Below are 23,121 nucleotides of genomic sequence, written 5' to 3'. Positions count from 1 at the left end.
AACTAGCAGGGGAATGGAGCTCAGAGTAGATGTTCATATAAGAGAAATAATCAATATCCCATGGGGTAAATGTACATTACAGGAAAGCAAAGCCAAATTGCATTTATTTTAATATAAAGAGTCTAACTAGATGAACTCAAAACATGAATTAACATGTGGGATGACACTATTGTTGCTATTACTAAGGCAATGCTGAAAGATGGGCAGCTCTGGGAACTCATCATCTTAGGTTCAAAGCTTACAGACAACACAGATGGATGTAAAAGAGGTGGTGGTATTGCATTGTTGATCAAGGAATACATTACTTCATCACTGAGGGAGCCTATCTCAGAAGGTTCCTCAAATGAGGCAATTCAAGTAAAAATAAAGAACAAAACCAAAGTTATCACTTTGCTGGGAGTATATTACAAACCTCCCAACAGCCAATAGGAGAAAGAGGAACAGATTTGCAGGCAAGCAGCAGAGGTGCAAAAAGGTTACAGTCCTAGAGGATTTCAATTTCCCATACATTAACTGGGGTTGCCTTCATATAAAAGGCAAAGAGGGGGTGAAATTTTGAGGCATGTTGAGGAGAGCTGATTGACATGGTATGAAGATAAACCCAAGAGGGAAAGTAGCATCAGTTTGGGGTGGGGGGGGTGGGGGGGGGGTGGTAAAAGAGGTGTCAGTGAGAAACATTTTCAGGATAATGACCATAACTGTACATTTCAAAGTTTAGAGAAAAAGGCCAGGAATAAAGGTCTTAAATTAGTGAAAGGCAAATTTCATTTCAATAAGACAGGACCATTAAACAGACTGGGAGCATCTACATGCAGACAAATCTACACATGTATAGAAGTAAGCACTCATGAGAAATATGATATTTTAGGGCCAAAATGTTGCCATAAGGATGAAAAACAAGGGTTGGCATATCTATGGGTGGATAAGGAGGGAAAAAAGACAGATGAGAAAGGGAAGGCCTTTTTAAGTATCACAAGGTACCTAAAAAGGAAATTTGGAAGGCAAAGGTAAGATCACAAGCAATCATTTGCAGACAGGATTAAGGTAAATCTGAAAGGGTCTTACAAATACAGTATAGTTGGTAAAGAATAGGGACAAAAGGAGTAATCTGCACATAGATCCAGAAGATATAGGTAAAGTCATTAGTATTCACATTTAATAATTTTCATCAGAACAGTATATTTCGGCATACAAGTCAACCCCTCCCCCCCAGCCTCATTTTAAGGGTTTTATGGTATGTCTGGCATACAAGGCAACTCCTATTTTCTGGCTGCCTGAGGTGCCCCAGTGACCAGTGTACAAGACAACCCCCATTTTCAGGCTGCCTGAGGAGCCCTATTGACCAGCATACGAGTCGACACCCAAAGCTCACGATGCTTGAAATAGGCCATTGACTGGCATATACGTCGACTCCCATAGATCACGCAGATTGATCTGCTGGGCATTGCTATCATGGAGGGTCCATCGACACAATGCAGCATGTGATGAAAATATAAAGCAAGCTTTTAAGTTAAAAGTGATAGAAATGGCCATGAAAACCAACAATTGCGCTGGTGTGAGAAAATTTAATGTGCATGAGAAGTTAGTAAGAGATTGAAAGGAGAAAGAAGAGACTAAGAAAAATACCAAAAAGGCAATGTTCTTTGAGAAAAGGAATTACCCATTGGCCAGAGTTGGAAAAATCACATTGCAGAATGGGTAGGTGAACAGAGATTTATTGTGGGACACTGATGAAGCTGAAACCACCTCATCAGATGCAGACTGGGACCCATATGATGACTGTTTAAACATCTTTGCTTCAGATGATGATAATGAGAGGGATTTTGAAGGGTGCCAATTGTGTTGTTGTTTTCAATAAAGATCTCAATGAAAATCTGTTACAGTTGGGTTTTTGTTTTTCAAAGGGTCGACATACATCAGATCAGTGTGGATTGGATTTGAGCTGAATTTAAAGGTCTCAAAAATATATCCAGCATACAAGTTGACCCACATTTTTGGAGAGATTTTTTTGGTTTCCCCGACTCAACTAGTACATGGTATTTACCAAATTAGTAATTGGTGGATTCAGTGAAGAGGAAGGTAAAAAACCTAGAACCGTACAACTCTGATTATCTGAAATAGATTCTCTGAAATCCTCATTTAGCCAAAACTTGAAAGATTTTGTATAAATGAGAATAACTGAAACAAATCAGAAATTCTCATTTATCTGAATTTTTTTTTGGAGCCGAACTGACCTCACAGGTTGAAAAAAATTTCACCCAAGATGAAATTAGAATGACGATTGTCCTCATTTCAGTTAACTCCCTCCCCTCCCTCTTTGCATTTCTTTTTTATATGATCTTATTGACCTTACTCTTCAACTCTCCCTCTCAAACTGCGTACTTCGGTCTCCCAGCCACAAGCAGTCAAAAACATCCCTTGACCTGGCATTATCAAGGAGAGGGCCCACCCTGGCAGGAGCAGGGCCTTGGGTTCTCAGTCAGGAGTGGATTCTCAGTGGCGTGCCTCTCTTCCCTCCTCGGCACAGCTGAGTTCCGGATGCCGACTTCGAACCCTCCCCTTAGCCTAATATCACACACCAGACTCCCCGGTGTGCATGTGCAGTAGGCCTAGGGGATAATCGGAGTTGTACTGTACAAGCCTCCATAAACAAAGATGAACTCAATACCTTAGCAGGATTAAAGTATTAAAATAGTATATTGGTGCATGTCCGGGAGAGCAGAGACTCAGCACTCCTCTGTGGGATCCTATTGCCTGGTTGTAATGCCAATGGTTCCATACAGACTTTAAACAGCCTACTAAAGAGGCCAACAGATCTTGGAAACAGATGGTGGCATCTATGTTAGGCAGCAGACCATGACAGACCACCAGAGAAATCAATGGACCATCATAGAGCACAAGATCAACTCTTCCCATCACCCCTACTGAGAAAGCCGAGAGATGACCCAAAAGGGAAGGTGACCACAGCAGCAGACTAGCAGGGTGACAACGTCTGAGGGACTCAAACCAAACTGCAGGAGACTGGCTGGTGGAAACCAGATAATCAGGACCAAGATTCAGAAGGATGATGAGGGAGAGAAGAGCTGAAGAAGCCTCATGCACTATTCATATCTGTGAACATGGGTTTGCCAAAGGTTCAAACAGGAGGCTGCAGGGTTGCAGGAGCACTGGTGGCAGATCCACAATGTCTCTGAAAGAACCCTACTCTTATTGTTAGGGGCATCAGGCAATGCTAGTGGCACCTTTTTGTGTTCCTTTGTGGAAAGCTAAAGTTGACAACTTTTGTATATTATTACATTTTGTGTATTGGTACATGGCAATAGAGGGATCTTAAATCTTAAAGAGATGGATAAATCCAAGGTCATATTAGATTTATGCTGCAAGGGAAGGCAAGGAATGAGTCTTCTAGGATTTTGACTGAGAGTCGTAAATCTTTGCTGACCACAAATTTTTAATTTGCCCTCATTTTCAAGAAGGCCAGCATGGAAAATTCTGATACATACTGGTTGGCTTAAGTTATTGGAAAAATATTCTGATATTAATGATTACTGAAAAAAAATGGCAGGGACTGATCAGATCGCCAGCATGACTTTGTAAAGTACAGGTCCTGATGTTACTTCTTCAAAAAATTCAAAGTGTATTGAAAAGAGCAGTGTAGCAAATATTCCAAGTCAGCTTCAATAGTATTCAAAAACCATCTGATTCAGAACATCAAATACAATGGAAATATTATTACAACAATGTTTTGGTATAAATGTTACATTATTCCATTCACAAATACAGGGACTTCAAAACACATCAATGCAATATGATTTTTTTTTTTAAATGGTAAATATTGTAATAATGAAAACACCACAAGTCAATCTGCTCCAAAAAAAAATAAGATAAAGAATCAGAAGAACCGGTTCCAATTTAATTTGTTAACAGGTATTGGCGTGGGCACGGAGAAATGTCCCACTTTTCTTTAACTGGTTTATCATAAGATCCTAAAAGGGCAAAATAATCTCAGTTCAAGCATCAAAGCGGAAGACAGTGAAGAGCAGAGCTCAAATTGCCTGCATGTTGTTACATTTGGAGGCATTCGGAGGATTGACTGGTATAATAAAGATGAGAGATTTGGGAATTTAAATTAAACATATATAATGCCATTTACAAACAGGCTTGCCAAGTTTAAAAATTGCACCTAATTTCCAACAGATTTCACATTTTTAAACCTTTTTTTTTAAACTCACTGAGTTCTGAGGGTAAAGGCAGCACTTGTGATTGAAGTGGGCAAGTTCAGGCCTTTGGTAATTTCCCTCCAAAGCTTTTTATTAATGACTTCCACTAGGCCCCCTTTCTCAGTGACCAACACGTAGAGCATGTAGAGATCCAGAACCTGCTTAGCCATTATGGGGATTCGATTGACTGGAGTCCCTAAAAATAAGAGACACATTTAACAATAACTAAATGGAACAAAGATCACAAGATCCACATCTTCCAAATTCCTCAAATGTATTTATGAGGATGTATTCGACTGTGCCTGACTCTTGGAGACTACTTGGTTGCTCTTGTATCATCACTATTAGGATTATTTTATTCTGATTATTTGTAATATCAATAATGAATTGAATTGAGTTTTTAAATTTATCTTTCTATTCCATCAAGTCCAAACTTTCTATATCCCTTTTTGGATTAGTCCCCAATTACCTTCCTCTATACAAATATTAAAAATAGCCATCGTGCAAATAAATGTTTATCGATTGAAACAAGTCTGCAAATGCTGTGATTGCATAAGGCGTGGATCAAGTGGAGGAACCAGGATCTCCTTTGTTTTCACCTACCACCGCACCAGCCTCCACATACAACATATTATCCATTCTCTGCAATTTCCATCTCCTACAAGGTGATCCCACCACCAAAAACATTTTCCCCTCTCCACCTTCTGTAGGGACCACTCCCTCTGTGACACCCTCATCCCTTCCCATTAATTGTCCTCTTGGTTCCTACCCTTGTGATTTCAGAAGGGCTAAATTTGCACTCATACCTTTCCCTCACCACCATTCGGGGGCCCAAACAGTCCTTCCAAGAGAAGCAACACTCCACTTGTGAATCTACATGGGTCATACTGCACACGATGCTCCTGTTGTTGACTTCTCTACATCAGAGAGACTAGATGCAGATGAGGAGATTCGCTCTATCCATTGTAATAGCAGAGATCTGCAAGTGGCCATTTCAATTTTACATTCCACTCTCACATGTTTGTCCATTGGTTCAAGCACTGCCAAACCAAGGCCACCAGCAGACTGGAGGAGCAACATCTAATATTCCGTCTAGCCATTCTCCAACCAGATGACATTAACACTGGTTTTCATTAGATCATTCCTCTGAATCCCTCTCATCCCCATCCCACTGTCTCCTTCAACTATCCCCTTCCCCCATTACTTCTCAGCTTTTTCCTCTTGTGCCCTCCCACCCATATCCCATATGATCTCTTGCCTCTGGGATTGTGCTCCTCCCCCTGCCCCTTCTTCTATCATTTGATTCAGACATCTGCATGCTTTTTGATTATACCCTGACAAAGGGCTCAGGCTTGAAACATTGCTACATGAAGAATGCTGTGTGACATGCTGAGTTTTTCCAGCATTTTTGTGTGAGCTACTTGAGAAGAACAAACCAGTTTATTTATTATGTTGCATATAATGTTTTATGTTCAATCTTGCTGTAACATAACCCAACTGATAAAGCCAACCGTGCTAAGTCATGCACAAGTTAACATTTTCCCAAGGAAATAACTATATTAAGATTTGTTATCGAAACACCACAAAAAATTAAAATCAGGCACATATGAGCTACTACGGTTAAGAAACTGAATTTGTAAGCAGAATAAAGGTCTTTGATTCAGTGCAGGTTTCCACTAATTTTCCATCAATTCTGAAATACATTCCACAGCTCATCTTGGATCAAATTTTCTAATGACTCATGGTATATATAGAATACAGTACTCCCCGACTTACAACGGTAGGAATTGGACGCAAGTCAGAATTCTGCCCATGCGCGTGGAGTACCAAAGTCTTAAAGCAAACTTTTTAAAATCAAATATTTTTTTCATTGTAGACTCATGGTATAGAATACAGTACTCCCCGACTTACAACGGTAGGAATTGGACGCAAGTCAGAATTCTGCCCATGCGCGTGGAGTACCAAAGTCTTAAAGCAAACTTTTTAAAATCAAATATTTTTTTCATTGTAGATTTGATGATAACAACTTAAAACTTCCTGAATTTGTCAATCAATCTTGGCAAATCTTTCCACATTTTTGTCCAAACTTACATTGTTAGTTGGCGTCCAAGGGCCCATAGCCTTGGTGCGGCCATCTTGATTCCTGTGTGCATGCATGAGTCTTTGGTTGATATAATGGAGTTCGGTTGGCGCATGTGCAAGAGTTAAGCGCCTTAATGATACTGAATTTGCGCCCTTTAACTCTTGCACACGTGCCATCCGAACACCAATGTGTGAACCCATCCTGCATGTGCCAAGACTCACGCATGCGCACAGGAATCAAGATGGCCACACCCAGCCTACAGACCTCAGAATCCTGACTAACAAGGAAAGTATACACATTTTGGCTCTTACATGCCCTCTATCCCTGTTATAATTTGTCAAATACAACATAATCCATATAAATTTTATATTTTTTCTTAATATATATTTTTTTAAATTTCAGTCTGGAGTGTGGATGGACACAAGTCTCATAGGTCCCAAGTTGGGGAGTACCTGTATACAGATGGCAAGATGAGTTAATGGGCTAGATCATGCAGTACCTGGCCTGTTCACACCTCCAATTACTGGGGCCAGATGCAGAGGACCTATTTCTTGGTTTTCTTTTTGCAGCCTTGAATCCAGCAGAATAGTTCAAATAGCAACTGGGCCTCGTGGAGAAGTTAAGAGAATACAAACTCCAGCTGTCATGACAGCCAATAAGGCTGTGAAACTTATCACTAACTTAAATTTCATTTTAAAAGACTTGGTCTTTTTAAGGGAAGGCAAGGAATGAGTCTTCTAGGATTTTGAACATTAACCTTTGTAATGAACAAAGCTTATGACACCTTAATGAAGATAAAATTTGTTAAAAGGTGACATCAATTCTCAAATGGTGAAAAGCAGATACCAGTTTTTAATTTTGATTATAAAAACTTTTTCTACCACAGTAAATAGATCATAGGCACTTTTCATAAAAAAAATTCTAATACCAAGAGTACAAGGTAGAAAATGTGCAGTCGGAGTTAATTTGATAACACCAATTAATAAATTCTAGCTGCTTTAAATGTTATTCTTTTAATTCAAATTCTACAACTTTAATGTCCTTAAATTTTCTGTTTGTGTTTATACTATTCAACCTCTCCGCTACCTTATGCCAGCATAACAGTGTGGTAAAACTGGTTAAATAAGCCTGTACCAGGCTACTACAATATTAAAAAAAGATTTAATCAAGAAATTGTGAGAAACTGTCTTGTGAATGTTAGTTTCCCAAATCTGCATTAAAATAACAAATCTGCCTAAATAAATTAACTACATCTCCACATGAAAATAATCAGTAGTTCCCACCATTCCCTCCCCATCAAAAAAAGTTCCCAATGAAAACATTTTATACAAGGATAGGTTATCTGCATTTAAAGAATTGTTTGGGTCACCTCAAATACCTTATTTTTTTTGTGTAGGCCAGATATTAAATGAATGTCAAATTGTTAATAATGCTGTGAAAAACAGCTTAATGGTGACACCAATGCTTAGTTTTACAGAACTCAATTTGAATCACTATTGATAGGGTGGCATGGTAATTAAGTTCAGCTTTCCAAGGTCCAGAAAAGAAAGTGCTAACCAACAATATTCCTGATGCAGAGATTTTCATTGGAATTGCAGCAGTGTACACTGGAAGCACATTTTCAGTGTGGCTCCAAAGCCACTCATGTCTCTCCCAACACCACTTCCACCATCCCCACTATGTCTGAATAAACACAAGAAAGATTCTGAGGTTAGGCAAGTTGCAAACAAGCAATATAAATTAATATATCAAGATAGTGAGGATTGATGAGTGAGGATATGATAGATATAGAGAGCAGTGCTAGGTTTGACTTTTACCTCTCTTCTGCATGAAACTGAAGAGGTCATCCAAAAATTCTTTCCTTCTCGGGTCACTGTCCAGTTCATAAAGCTGTAAAAAACAAAGCATGTGAAAAGATCAAATATACAAATTACTACATGACCATTATCTTAATGGGTTGATTAAAGATAATGTTCAGTAAGCAATTAGATGCTTGAATACAACATTCTTTTCAATCAGTACACTTGCAAAAGACATTTACATCAGCCAATAGGAACAAGCATGTATGATTAATTGATTAAACTAATTCACCAATACATCATGGATATTCACTTGAAATGGTCAATAAAATTTTTAGAAAATCAAAATAATTTCATTTCTGTGATGGCTCAACCACAACTGCTGTTCTACTATATCAACCTTTATTTATACCTGCCCACTTTAGATTACTTACAATCATTCCTTCAACACAACCATATTTGGAAAGATATTTTGTTGTGAAGAAACTGAAAACATTGGACTTCAACTTTTAATAATGCCCCTGTCTTGGGTTCAAATGGGAATGTACTCAATGGTGGAGAGGGAAAGCAAAGAAAAAGATGCATAACCCCTTTTTAATACATAGGATTACAACGTGGCAAGAAATTGATGAATGTATAGGGAAAAAAAAAGCATAGGGATATCAATAAAAGCACCATTGTGTAAAAATGTTACTGTCTATAAGCATGGGCAATAAAATATTAAATTCGTGGTATGATAAAGGCCCCTCACCCCAAGTGAGTGTACGGCCCCTCACCCCAAGTCCAAAGCCCGCTGCGCAGCTCAGACGGCAAAGTCCTCCTCAGCGACAAGATCTCCATCCTCAACCGATGGTCAGAACACTTCCAATCTCTTTTCAGTACCAACCGCTCAGTCCAAGATTCCGCCCTGCTCCAGCTCCCTCAACAGCCCCTAAGGCTAGAGCTGGATGAGGTTCCCACCCTGGATGAGACATATAAGGCAATCGAACAACTGAAAAGTGGCAAAGCAGCAGGTATGGATGGAATCCCCCCAGAAGTCTGGAAGGCTGGCGGCAAAACTCTGCATGCCAAACTGCATGAGTTTTTCAAGCTTTGTTGGGACCAAGGTAAACTGCCTCAGGATCTTCGTGATGCCACCATCATCACCCTGTACAAAAACAAAGGCGAGAAATCAGACTGCTCAAACTACAGGGGAATCACGTTGCTCTCCATTGCAGGCAAAATCTTCGCTAGGATTCTACTAAATAGAATAATACCTAGTGTCGCTGAGAATATTCTCCCAGAATCACAGTGCGGCTTTCGCGCAAACAGAGGAACCACTGACATGGTCTTTGCCCTCAGACAGCTCCAAGAAAAGTGCAGAGAACAAAACAAAGGACTCTACATCACCTTTGTTGACCTCACCAAAGCCTTCGACACCGTGAGCAGGAAAGGGCTTTGGCAAATACTAGAGCGCATCGGATGTCCCCCAAAGTTCCTCAACATGATTATCCAACTGCACGAAAACCAACAAGGTCGGGTCAGATACAGCAATGAGCTCTCTGAACCCTTCTCCATTAACAATGGCGTGAAGCAAGGCTGTGTTCTCGCACCAACCCTCTTTTCAATCTTCTTCAGCATGATGCTGAACCAAGCCATGAAAGACCCCAACAATGAAGACGCTGTTTACATCCGGTACCGCACGGATGGCAGTCTCTTCAATCTGAGGCGCCTGCAAGCTCACACCAAGACACAAGAGAAACTTGTCCGTGAACTACTCTTTGCAGATGATGCCGCTTTAGTTGCCCATTCAGAGCCAGCTCTTCAGCGCTTGACGTCCTGCTTTGCGGAAACTGCCAAAATGTTTGGCCTGGAAGTCAGCCTGAAGAAAACTGAGGTCCTCCATCAGCCAGCTCCCCACCATGACTACCAGCCCCCCCACATCTCCATCGGGCACACAAAACTCAAAACGGTCAACCAGTTTACCTATCTCGGCTGCACCATTTCATCAGATGCAAGGATCGACAATGAGATAGACAACAGACTCGCCAAGGCAAATAGCGCCTTTGGAAGACTACACAAAAGAGTCTGGAAAAACAACCAACTGAAAAACCTCACAAAGATAAGCGTATACAGAGCCGTTGTCATACCCACACTCCTGTTCGGCTCCGAATCATGGGTCCTCTACCGGCACCACCTACGGCTCCTAGAACGCTTCCACCAGCGTTGTCTCCGCTCCATCCTCAACATCCATTGGAGCGCTCACACCCCTAACGTCGAGGTACTCGAGATGGCAGAGGTCGACAGCATCGAGTCCACGCTGCTGAAGATCCAGCTGCGCTGGATGGGTCACGTCTCCAGAATGGAGGACCATCGCCTTCCCAAGATCGTATTATATGGCGAGCTCTCCACTGGCCACCGTGACAGAGGTGCACCAAAGAAAAGGTACAAGGACTGCCTAAAGAAATCTCTTGGTGCCTGCCACATTGACCACCGCCAGTGGGCTGATAACGCCTCAAACCGTGCATCTTGGCGCCTCACAGTTTGGCGGGCAGCAGCCTCCTTTGAAGAAGACCGCAGAGCCCACCTCACTGACAAAAGGCAAAGGAGGAAAAACCCAACACCCAACCCCAACCAACCAATTTTCCCTTGCAACCGCTGCAATCGTGTCTGCCTGTCCCGCATCGGACTGGTCAGCCACAAACGAGCCTGCAGCTGACGTGGACTTTTTTACCCCCTCCATAAATCTTCGTCCGCGAAGCCAAGCCAAAGAAAAGAAGATAGATGGTCACGTGATACAGGGAGAGTAGGTAGAAGTGAGCTCCCAGATCTATACAAAGATAAACAATAACAAAAGAATTTAAATATAGCCTAAATACTCATGAGTGGTGTGGGAAAATAACAGGATCAGCAATAATGACAAAAAAAAATGAAATCAACAGGCAGAAATGGTAAAGAGTCGGCTTCGAGATCCCCAGAGCAACTCTATGTGCCTTATAGTGACGAAAATGGCGGGGATGCCCAGAGTCCTGCCAGTGAAGCGGTCTCTTGGCTGGAGCAGCCCGCCCAACAGGAGAGTCATGGCAAGAAAGCAGTGCTGCCTTGAAGCATTCTCTGGTCAATGGGAGCCCAGTGAGAGATTCTGGAGCGAGGGAGAAGTTTGAGGGCACCCCCCCCCCCACCCCATCTGCAGCAGGACTGCCTGGTTGGGACAGTCTGCACTGTGCACGACTCTCGGCTGCCGACGATATGAGCAATGGATACGTGGCGGAGGCGCGGGATCGCTGGGCCACGGGTGCTCATGCTATGTGCGGCTCCCAGGCCACAAGCAGCAAGAACAGCAGTTGCGGAGCAGAGGACCGAGACTGCTGGGACAGGAGAGTTTTGCACCACTTGACTCCCAAGTCAAAGACGACAAGAGCAATGATCAGGAAACGGAGGAACGGGATCGTCGGGCTGAGAGAGTTCACGCTGGGTGCTACTCTCAAGCCACAAACGGCGGGTGCAGTGGTCACGAGGCAAAGGGGCCGGGACTCTCGGCTAAAGAGCTAGGTCGAGGCCCAGCGAGAGCAGAGGGCCACGGCATATCAGACGGCGCGCTGAGCTCAAGGTTGAGAAAGGCGATGACCATGTTAGTAGCAACGGTAGCCAAGGAAAACTCCATGAGGCCAGAAGGCTGGGAAGAGACTCACCTGGGACACAATGCGGGGTTGGGGAAGCTCAGAGACCTCTCTGCGGGATGTAATGGAGACATTGGGCCTCATGGAAGACAGGTTATTTAAGACAATGGACAATAGGCCCCAGGCCCCAGGATACCCTCTCTGGTCTAGTGGGGAGAATGAATGAGGCCGAGGACAGAGTGGGTGCCAATGAAGGCAAAATAAATATAGAGGAAAAATTGGAAGTCCTGATGAGGGAGAGGAAGCGCATCTGGACCAAGATAGACACTCTGGAAAACAAACATAGTAGGGTTAAAAGGGGATATTGAGGGGAGAAGTCCAATTAATTTTTCCAGACTTGGATCCCTGAAATACTGGGCAGGGATGTGCTGGGTGAAAAATTAGAGAGAGGACCCACCGATTTCCCCCCTTCCAAACCAAATCCTGGAAAGAGACCCTGCTCATCTTGGTAAAGTTGCATGTTACCAAGACAGAAAGAACATTTTAAAAGCGGCGGCAACCAGTGTGAAAAAGAGGGGGAGCCCAATGGAGATTGAGTCTTTTTTTAACCCTGATATTAATCCAACACTTTTAAAGACAAAAGTTTGAACTTGTCAAACGACTACTAAAGCAAAAAGATTACGAATATGCGTTGTGGTACCCAGCCACCCTCAGAATAGTAATGCCAGGGGGACACCAAAGTTTTTATCTGAGCTGGAAAAGACTTGATAATTCGCTGAGGAGTTACCAGTCCTTGGGGGGGAGGGAAGGGATGGAAGGAAGAAAGGTAATGGTAAAAATGGGGAATAAACTATGGCAAGCTCAGCTGTTGTAAATAGTAACAGTATTTTTGCGTAATTACAAGCTATTATTTGGTTTATGGAAAGAGAAGGGGAAAGAAAAAAAGGAAAAAGTAATCTAAAAAATGACAAGGGAAAAAATGAAATAAATGAGATCTGGGTTGCTCAGAGGCGTGCATGACCTATTATATTGAGAGGGATAGTGACAAATTAAGGGTAATGGTTACCAAAGGAGGGCGAGGGATGGAATGTGGGCCGGGATGGGGGAATTGTTTGGGGTCAACTGGTTGTTTCATTATAGTTTTCATTGAGGAGGTGTCTTTTTATTTCTCTTAAGTTGAACTTTTGAGTCCTCATTTTTTTTTCTCCCAGGGTTTGTTGCATGCTTGGTGGTCTGAGGCTATTGGCTAAAGATAATTGGTGGGTTAGGAAGGGAATTTGGGGCAGCAAAGGTGCAGAAAGACTACTATACGACTACCCTAGGGACGATGGCTAAGAGCATAAAGTGTGTTAGCTTTAAATGTGAATGGTCTAAATGGATCTATTAAGAGAAAATGGGTCTTGACACACATTAAGAAAATGGGTGCACACCGGACCTTCCTCCAGGAAACACTTGACTGAACAAAATTTTTTTTAAAAAAAGGTGGGTGGGCTAGGTGGGTGGCCTCTTCGTTCAGTTTGAAGGCATGGGGAGGCTTGCAACCTTGGTAGGGAAGAGTGTTTCAGTGAGAGTGCAGGGTTTGACTACAGATAAAGCAGGTAGATTTGTATTCCTGCACTGCCAGATATACTCGGAATCCTGGACCTTAGTATATGCTGTCAATTTCAATGATGAAATATTTATGCAGGATATTTTCCTGAGATTGGCAGAGGGAAGAAAGGACATTTTAGGAAGACTTCAATTTTTGTCTGGAAAATTATAAATAAAATATTCAAAAAGTTACAAGATGTATTAAGGACTGTTACATGGAAGGAACTCTTGTGTCCTTTGAACAATCAACAAATACGGAGAAGCCAATGGGACCACCTTCTGTTTTCTCCAGCTTAGATCATTCTTAATAGAAAGATGAGGACCAACCTGAAATTAGTGAAACCGAATGAACAGTCTGGATGGGGAATACACCCAAATTTATAACAAAAGTGAAAAACCAAGGTTGCACAAGTCAAGGGAAAGATGGGAGTCGGGCTTGAGTGTGGTGATTTCAGAAATAAGTTGGTCAGATTGGTGCAAGGACAGGACATCAATTATAAATACAAGATATGGACTGGTTCAGTATAATTTTTTTTTTAAAACACTAATTATATCTTATCTCACAAAATTTACACTGATCAAAAGCCGAAATTTCAGAGATGTTTCAGATGTGGGACTGAGACATGAACTTTTCTTCTTTCGTGAAAGTGAGACTATTTTGGCAAGAAATCGCAGAATAATTAACCGGGATAACAGGAGTGGCTTTCACGGGCAACCCAGAGCTAAATCTATTAGGTAAATTCATGAAAATAAGTGATAAATTGACCAAATATGAAATCTCATTTATAAAAATAGTAGCACTGCTGGTAGCAAAAAAAAAATGTATCACGATCACTTGGAAGTCTGACTCCCCTCTACTCATAGCACAATGGACTGAAGAAATGAACAGATGTATAACAGATGGGGAGTTAAAAAAAAAAATCACATACAACTTAAAGAATAAATAGGACACTTTTGTAAAAGTCTGGTAGCCATACTTGGACCACATAGGGGCCCAGATACAGTAATTTAAAAAGTATAAAAGTAATTATATGTACAAAAACAGTTTCCCCAACTGTACTCTATTATACTTCAAATATATGTAAGCTCTGTAAGCTCTGTATGTATGTTTTTGTTTGCTGAGTTTGTGAGAAAAAAGTTTAATGTGATTTTAAATGTTACTATGTATATATTTTGGGGAAAAAAAATATTTAGAAAACTTTTAATAATGATCCTGATTATACAAATATTTTGTTCACAGATAGTACAATACCATCAACAAAAATAATGAATCTGTGGCGGCGCACATCCTCATGGCGAACCTGCCCCACTTATATTGCCATGTGGCAGGCAGCCATAGAGAAATGGCATCGTCAGAGGTCTCTCCGACTCCAGCATTCCTTCCAACGCGCACCCTGGGCAGCACAATGCACCAGGTGACTGAGCTCATGCTGCCCTGAAAGGGGCGTGCTGAATTTGAATAAAAAGTTGTTAACAACTGGTGGGTGGGTTTCTTCCACTGCTCACACCGCCACAGTGGAGACCCCGACGAGCACAGACATTTTTCTGGACTCAAAACACCATGGATTCATCAAGCTTCCCTCCTTTTGAACCCACCGACCGAGAACATGGTTCAGGCAGGCGGAAGCACAATTTCAACTCCGCAACATCTCTTCAGACGCCACAACGTTCTATCATGTCGTGAGCGTTCTGGACCAAGATACGGCAGCGAGGGTGGACGACATCATCCATCACCCCCCTGGCTACGGGCAAGTACACAGCCCAAAAGTTCCAATCAGCAGATCTTTGAAGGCGAACTCCCCAGCAATGGGCTTCCAGGCTCCTTCACCTAGATGGGCTTGAGGACCGTAGTCCATCGGCGCCGATGGATGAAATGCTGGCCCTGGCAGAAGATCACAAGCCCGATTTTCTCTTCCGCCAGATATTCCTGGAACAGATGCCGGAGGACATCCAGCTGCTCCTCATAGATGAAGACTTCTCAAACGCGGCACCCTGCGGATGCCCTCTGGCGCACTAAGAGGGAGAATGAGGCAGCCCTCAACCAGGTGGCACGACCAGGAGCCAGCCGACCGCAAGCCGCTCCCAAGACCAAGCCAGAGGAGGGCCAGTCAACCTGGTGTTTCTACCAGCTGGAGGACACGGGCTGAGCTCAGCATCCTCCCCCCCCACAGCATTAGAGACTCACACCAGATTTCAAGGTCCAACCCTGCAGGCGGCCAACAGCTCCACCATCAGCCTACGGCACCCACAGGGCACAGATCCAGATCGGGAAGGAGAAGTTCCACTGGAGGTTCTTCCTAGCCTCCGTGGGCACCATGCTGTTAGGGGCCGACTTCTTCAGAACTCATGGCCTACTGGTCGACATGAAGGCCAAAAAGCTGGTCAACGTCCAAACATTCCACTCCACCCGACTGGACACAGCAGAAGACCACAGGCCCGAAATCGCCACCGAAGCTGCCTCAAGGGACAAGTTCGACAAGATCCTCCACGAATTCCCCGCCATCTTAGAGCCACGGTTCAACACCGCCCTGCCCCAGCATGGGGTCTTCCACCACATCGCCACACAGGGCCCCCTGCTGCACGCTAGACCCAGACAGCTGCCGCCAAGAAGCTCCAGCAGGCAAAGGAGTTCTCCAGGCTCCAGGAACTGGAAATCATCCAGCGCTCAGACATTGCCACTCCATATGGTCCCAAAATCATCCAGGGGCTGGAGACCATGCAGGGACTACCGTCGGTTGAACGACTCAACCACCCCCAACAGGTACCCGGTGCCCCACATACACGACTTCTCCGCCAACCTCTACAGTGCACGGGCGTTTTCCAAAGTGAACCTCGTGCGGGGATACCATCAGATCCTGGTGTATCCAGACGACATGGGTAAGTCGGCCATTATCACCCCTTTCAGCCTCCTCGAGTTCTTGCATATGCCCTTCAGTCTAAAGAACAAAGTCCAAGCATTCCAGCAGTTGGAAAAGACCTGGACGATATTCTCATTGCCAGTCGCAACCGCGACAAACACAAAGCCCACCTCCGCATACTCTTTGCCTGGCTGGCAGACTTCAGCCTCATGGTCAACGCGGCCAAATGCCAGTTCGGCAAGGAGTCCCTCCAGTTCTTGGGGCACACCATTTCGGTGGCTGGAGCCACCAAAGACTCTATCGTGGTCAGATGAGGTGGACAGGACTTTCATTGCAACAAAAGAAGCTCTGGCCAGCGCCACACTGCTGGTGCAACCGTGGCCAAAGGCGCACACAGTGCTCTCCATGGACACCTCAGCTACTTCTGAATTGATTTAAATTAGAACCTATCTAAGATACATCCATGGGCTTCATACAAGCCATCATCAATAACATATGTAATAAAAGTAGATTATGAAAATTCCCCTTAGATTTACTAAGGCAAAGTGTTAATGTTCCATAGCTCAAGAATGGTGTATTTGGAAACTTGTGTGGAAATTTCAACTGACATTTCAATCTCAAGTATGCAACTATGCTACCAAATTGTAAATATTTATATACACCCACTAACTTTGATTTTGAAATAAAAATGTCAATACTTAATAGCTAATTTCTAATTCTTACTCATGTTTATCAGTGACCAATGTAGTTCAAAAAACACTGCAGATTGTGTTCCAACCATTTTCAGATCAGATTTTAACAATTGAATCCAAAATTCAAGCAAGTCTGCACAAGTTGTGCTGATTTCTTACTCGCCAATTGTGAGCACTACTGTACGAATAATTCTGATGCAAAGTCCACAGACTGTTCGATAAGCTTTAATTAGCTTAAACTTGTACACACCAGGTTTCAGTATACTTCTGGCTCCATGTGTCTGAATGACCCCAAAGGGGCTAGCTTGAGTTTTTAAAATCAGGCCGGTGATTGACAACAGGCAGGTGGGATCAGCCTCCCAGGTTGCCTACCTGCAGGTACAGTGTTTCCCCCCTGCAGTAGGCTGGTAGGAGAGCAGCCAGTGTAGTGGTTGTATCTCCACACTAGTTCATCACATTTAATTTTTATTGACCTGAAATTTAAAAAAATATTTATTTCATTATCTTTGTTAATTTTGTTACTTCACTGATAAGTTAATTCTATTTTAGCATATCCACATCCGATAGAAGTAGTTGGGGAAAAAAAAGCTGAACATTGTTGAAAATGGTGATACAAAATTTAAGATTGTCAATGCAATCTTCCAGGGACAAAAAAAGATTTGAATGCACATTTTCACTTGGACAGAATTTACATTAAAATTGATTTGTTTTCTTTAGACCATAAGAGCTTATTTGAAGATACTGTTGAGAAAACCTCAAGTTATTAAACATGAGAAGAATTTTTTGATAAATTGGTTTGCAGCAAAAATTACTTCTTGGTATGTGTTATATTCGGCTGGGCAGAATAAATGGCCTGTGCTGCAATAAATTATTACACATATATTCTGATAGAAATATTAATAGAAAAAATATGAACTATAGAACACTACAGTACATAAAACAGGTCGTACGGCCCTTCAAGTCTGTGCCAGAACATCATTCCGCTAGTCTCACTGGCCTGCACCCATTCCATAACCCTCTAGACCACGTATCTATCAAATTTATTCTTAAAACCCAAGAGTGAACCCAAATTTACCACGACAGATGACAGCTCATTCCACACTCCCTCCACTCTGAGTGAAGAAGTTCCCCCCTAAATCTTTCTCCTTTCACTCTAAAGACATGTCCTCTTGTATGCATCTCTCCTAATTTAAGTGGAAAGAACCTACTCGCATTTACTGTCTATACCTTTCAATTTTGTAAACCTCTATCAAATCTCCTCTCATTCTTCTATGCTACAAGGAATAAAGTCCTAACCAGTTTAATCTTTCCCTGTAACTCAACTCCTGAAGACCCAGCAACATCCTAGTAAATCTTCTCTGGACTCTTTCAATCCTATGGTTATCTTTCCTGTAGTTAGGTGACCAGAACTGCACACGATACTCCAAATTTGGCCTCACCAATATAAAGCTAAAAGGTACCATTATTATCACATTATACTACATTTACAATGAAATATACATGAATTCTTTAACTTTTGTCCACCATAAGGCAGACACTTATCAACGCCCCTCACAGAAACCTACAGCACCTGGTGTTCATAGGTGGTCTCCCCTCTAAGTACTGACCAGGCTGGAGCCTGCTTAGCTTCCGAGATCAGACAATCACAAGCCATTAGGCTTCTTTTATACAACCTCACCATAACAACCCAACTCCTGTACTCAATACTTTGATTTATGAAGGCAAAGATGTCAAAAGCTTTCTTTACTACCCTGTCTACCGGTGACACCACTTTCAAGGAATTATATATCTGTATTCCCATATTCCTTTGTTCCTCCACACTCCTCAGTGTCTCACCATTTACTGTGCATGTCCTACCTTGGTTTTTCCTTCCAAAATGCAACACCTCACACTCATCTACATTAAATTCCATCTGCCATTTTTCAGCACATTTTTCCAGCTTTGAAAGCCTTCCTCACTGTCCACAACATCTCCAATTTTAATGTCATCAGCAAACTTGGTGATCCAATTTACCACATTATCATTCAGATCATTGACCTAGACAACAACAATGATCCCAGCACCAATCCCTGAGGCACACCACTAATCACAGGTCTCCCATCTGAGAAGCAATCATCCACTACCACTCTGTCTTTTCCCATTCAGCCAATTTCTTATCCAGTTTTCAAGCTCTCCATAGGCACCTAGTGTCTGAACCTTCTGAACTAACCTTCCATGTGGGACCTTGTCAAAGATCTTACAAAAGTCCATGCAGACAACATCCACTGCCTTTCTTTCATCAACTTTCTTGGTAACTTCGAAAAACTCTTCAAGATTCATTAAACACTACTATTCTTAATCAGCCCTTCGCTGTCCAAATACTTGTATACCCGATCTCTCTGAACACCCTCCAATAGTTTGCCTCCTACAGCCTGTAATCCTGGTTTACTTTTGGAGCCTTTTTTTAAAAAAAAGTAACAACATGAGCTTCTCCCCAATCCTCCGGCACCTACCCTGTGGTTAAGGACACTTTAATTACTTCTGTCAGGGCCCCTGCAATTTCTACACCAGTCTCCCTCAAGGTCCGAGGGAATATCACAGGAATTTATCTACCTTTATTCGCTGTAAGGCAGCAAACACCTCCTCCTCTTTAATCTCTATGTGGTCCATGACACTAGTGCTAGTTTCCCTTCATTCTTTATACACTATGCCAGTTTCCTGAGTAAATACTGTTGCCAAAAAAAAAACCAAGATCTCCCCCATCTCATAAGGTTTCACACATAGATGACCACTCTGATCTTCTCGGGGACCAATTTTGTCCCTTACTATCCTTTTACTCTTAACCCTTCATGTTTACCTTCACATCATCTGCCAAGGCAACCTCATGTCTTCATTTTGCCTTCCCAATTTCTCTTAAGTATTTTCTTACATTGGTATTTTTCCTTTTGTGCCTATAATAAAATTCCTTTTAGTCCAAATTTCTAATAAATGCTTTAAAACTGGCACATTATATTTCTGCAATAAAACAGGATTCCACTTAAATATAAACTGATGAGGATAAAACTCTGAAATATTAGCTAATTCAACCCTAGTCCAACTAGGAGGATACGAAACATCCAACATATGATTAATAAATTTTAATTGAGCAGCTTCATAACAATTCTGAAAATGAGGTAATTGTAAACCTCCAAAAGCATATTTCTAGGTCAATTTATGCAACTCTATTCTAGCCAATTTTCCCTTCCATAAAAATTCTCGTACAGCCTTATTTAAATCTTTTTTAAAAATTTCAGAAGTAAACAAGGAACCAATTGAAAAAGATTTCAAATATGTGGAAAAATATTCATCTTCATACAATTTACTCGTCCTATTAATGACAAAGGTAAATCTTTCCACGATCAAATCTACCTTGTTCTTTCTTAAAGGAACGTAATTTAATTTATACAACGATTGAATTTTTACATCAATCATTGTACCCAAATATTTAACTTTATATTTAACTTGAATACCAGATTCAAGGTATAACAGTGTTAGAGGATTGTTTCGAGGAAGGTAAATTTCTTTCTTTTAATCAACTTAGGGAATAAATTGGAATATCAGCCAATTCTTTATTTGTGTACTATCAAGTTAGAGCATTAGTGAAAGATAATTTTGGAAGAGAAATTAAAATTCCCAAGTTAACAAAATTTGAATTTTTGATTTCTCATTCGTCAAATAAGGGCTTTATTGTTTACATATTGTTCCAGGATACTATGGATAAATCCATATTTAGACAAATCTAAGAGTAAGTGGGAAGGGGATTTAATTTGTGATATTGATCAGGAAGATTGGGAGATCATGTGTTATGATGGAGTGACTAAATTGCTTAATGTAAGATATAGTATGGTTAATTATAATTTTTTTTGCATCAGTTGTATCTGACCCCTGAGAAATTGAAGAAATATGGATTTAGTGATTCAGGTGTGTTTTAGATGTGGACAATGAATAGGAACTTTTTTTTTTAACATTCAGTTTGGTTTTATGATAAGGTTCAACTGTTTTGGGAAAGAATTAGAAAATTTCTACAAAAATTGTTTAAGATTAAATTTTTATTAGATCCAAAAGGAGGTTATACTGTTTTATATAATGATTTGGGGTTTCAGATCGCTTTTCTTCGATTAGCATTGGCTATTGCACGTAAATATGTGGCGATTTCTTGGAAGGACGATGTTGAAGTGAATATAGTTTGTTGGCAAAATGAATTGAGATCCTGTATTTATATGAAAAAAAAATCAGTTTGTTTGATAATCATCATTTTTTTGTTGAGATGTGGTCGACTTATTTGAAATGTATGGGTTTAGTAACATCTTAAAAAATACCATACAATACCTTAAGTGTTTTTTTTTGCTCCCCTTGCAGGGTTTGCTGAGGTTGGGGGTGGGTGGGTTGGGCTTTCTTATAGTTTATTTTGATTTCTATTTTATGTATTGTTTGATAATATTTTGAAAATTTTAAATAAAGTTTGAAAAAAAGTATTTTCTTGCATTTTCTACATTCTTCCAGTACCTCATTTTCTCCTTTCTGCTGAGATATCTGTCTTCTTCTTAACCAGATCGCCAATATCCCTTGGTGAACAGTACTGGTATTACAGAATGCTGAATTTGGCAAGAAGAAAGCTAGAAACTTTGTTCTTTATCCTGGGCCAGATCCAGGATCTAGCTATTTAAAAAAGGCAATGCCGCTGCTGTTTATACGGAACCAGGGAGAGCACGGAGCAGAGACACAGCAGTCCGGGGGGGGGGGGGGGTGGTGTCCAACCACCCATTCTGACTGCCATCAGCTCTGTACAGGCTTTGAATAGCCTGGCAATGTGCTGATGGTAGTTTTATTTAAAATCCTGTGACTGTGGGGTCTGTACCCAAGATGGCAGCACCTATGATTGGCAACATCCACATGGGATTGCAGACTCCGGGAAAGTAGAGGATTAGCGCAGGGCACCAGAAAACAGAGAACATCCCCCACCCCCATCTGAGGAGAAGCAGAGGATATAATCCATAACATGGTAAGGGGCTTTGTGGCTAAAGAACTCACACAGGCAGGCAAGGTGTTCAGAGGCTGTGGCTGCTGAAGACAGCAGTCAAGGGAATCGCACTAGGCTGTGGACTGTTGTGGTTGAAGGGGTATCAGGTATCAGAACTAGGATGTGAGAGGTTGACAAGGGCACTGAAGGATTCCTAATCGTATCGGAGTTTCAGATCTGGAGCTCAGGTTACCCATAGTTTGGTCTGGGCCGTGTGAGCACTGCAGGTGTATCCACAGAAACTCAGCGACTCGGGGTGGAGGAAGACTCTTCCTTTTCTCTGACTGTAAGGAGCGCTTCAGGCATTTCTGCCAATGGTGAATCTGTCTGCCTTACAGCAGACAAAAGCAATTATTTTGAAAAATTAGTTTTTATTATAGAAACATAGAAGATAGGAGCAGGAGTAGGTCATTCGACCCTTCGAGCCTGCTCCGCCATTCAACGAGATCATGGCTGATCTTAAAGTTCAGTACCCCGTCCCCGCTTTCTCTCCGTAACCTTTAATACCCTTATACTGAAGAAATATATCTAATTCCCTCTTAAATAAATTTAATGAACCTGCCTCTACTGCCCTCTGTGGCAATGAATTCCACAGATTCACCACCCTCTGGGTAAAGAAATTCCTCCTCATCTCGGTCCTAAACGGTTTGCCTATTATCCTCAAACCATGGCCCCGGGTTCTGGATTTTTCCATCATTGGAAACATCCCATCTGCATCCACTCTGTCCAGTCCTGCCAGAATTTAATATGTCTCTATGAGATCCCCTCTCAAACTTCTAAACTCCAGCGAGTACAATCCCAATTTGCGCAATCTTTCCTCATAAGTCATTCCTGCCATTCCAAGTATCAGCCTGGTGAATCGCCTCTGCACTCCCTCCATTGCAAGAACATCCTTCCTTAGACAAGGTGACCAAAACTGCACACAATACTCCAGGTAGGGTCTCACCAAGGCCCTGTACAGCTGCAGTAAGGTATCCTTGTTCCTATACTCAAACCCTCTTGATATGAAAGCCAACATACCATTTGCCTTTTTAACCGCCTGCTGTACCTGCATGCTCGCCTTCAGAGACTGGTGTACAAGTACCCCTAGGTCTCTCTGCACTTCCCCGTCTCTATTATATGACAAATTGAATCTTGAGATCAAACCTTATGTAGGATCGAAGGCAATTTCCTTGCACAACTCTACCATATGAAAACTGTTTATAAAAAATACTGTGAAGAATAAATAGTACTATTTCCAAA

General features: G+C 41.8%; 1 protein-coding gene across 4 annotated transcripts in view; it reads right to left on the bottom strand.

The window, feature by feature from the left end:
* The window catches only part of wdr18 (WD repeat domain 18), a 209,788-nt gene that overhangs the window by 175,000 nt on the left and 11,667 nt on the right, over nucleotides 1–23,121 (bottom strand). For 3 of the 4 annotated variants that reach the window (XM_069928003.1, XM_069928002.1, XM_069928001.1), the window contains exons 2-3: nucleotides 8,121–8,193; nucleotides 4,233–4,416 (exon numbers count right to left, since the gene is read on the bottom strand). The exons of the other annotated variant lie outside the window; for it this stretch is intronic. In XM_069928003.1, the coding sequence (XP_069784104.1) occupies nucleotides 4,233–4,416; nucleotides 8,121–8,193 (257 nt within the window). The remainder of the gene's footprint in view (nucleotides 1–4,232; nucleotides 4,417–8,120; nucleotides 8,194–23,121) is intronic. 4 annotated transcript variants of the gene reach the window in all.

Source organism: Narcine bancroftii, chromosome 3, assembly GCF_036971445.1.
Source record: "Narcine bancroftii isolate sNarBan1 chromosome 3, sNarBan1.hap1, whole genome shotgun sequence".
NCBI classification, from domain to species: domain Eukaryota; kingdom Metazoa; phylum Chordata; class Chondrichthyes; order Torpediniformes; family Narcinidae; genus Narcine; species Narcine bancroftii.
Note: the sequence above shows the minus strand (reverse complement) of the source record. Positions and strands in the feature narration are given on the sequence as shown.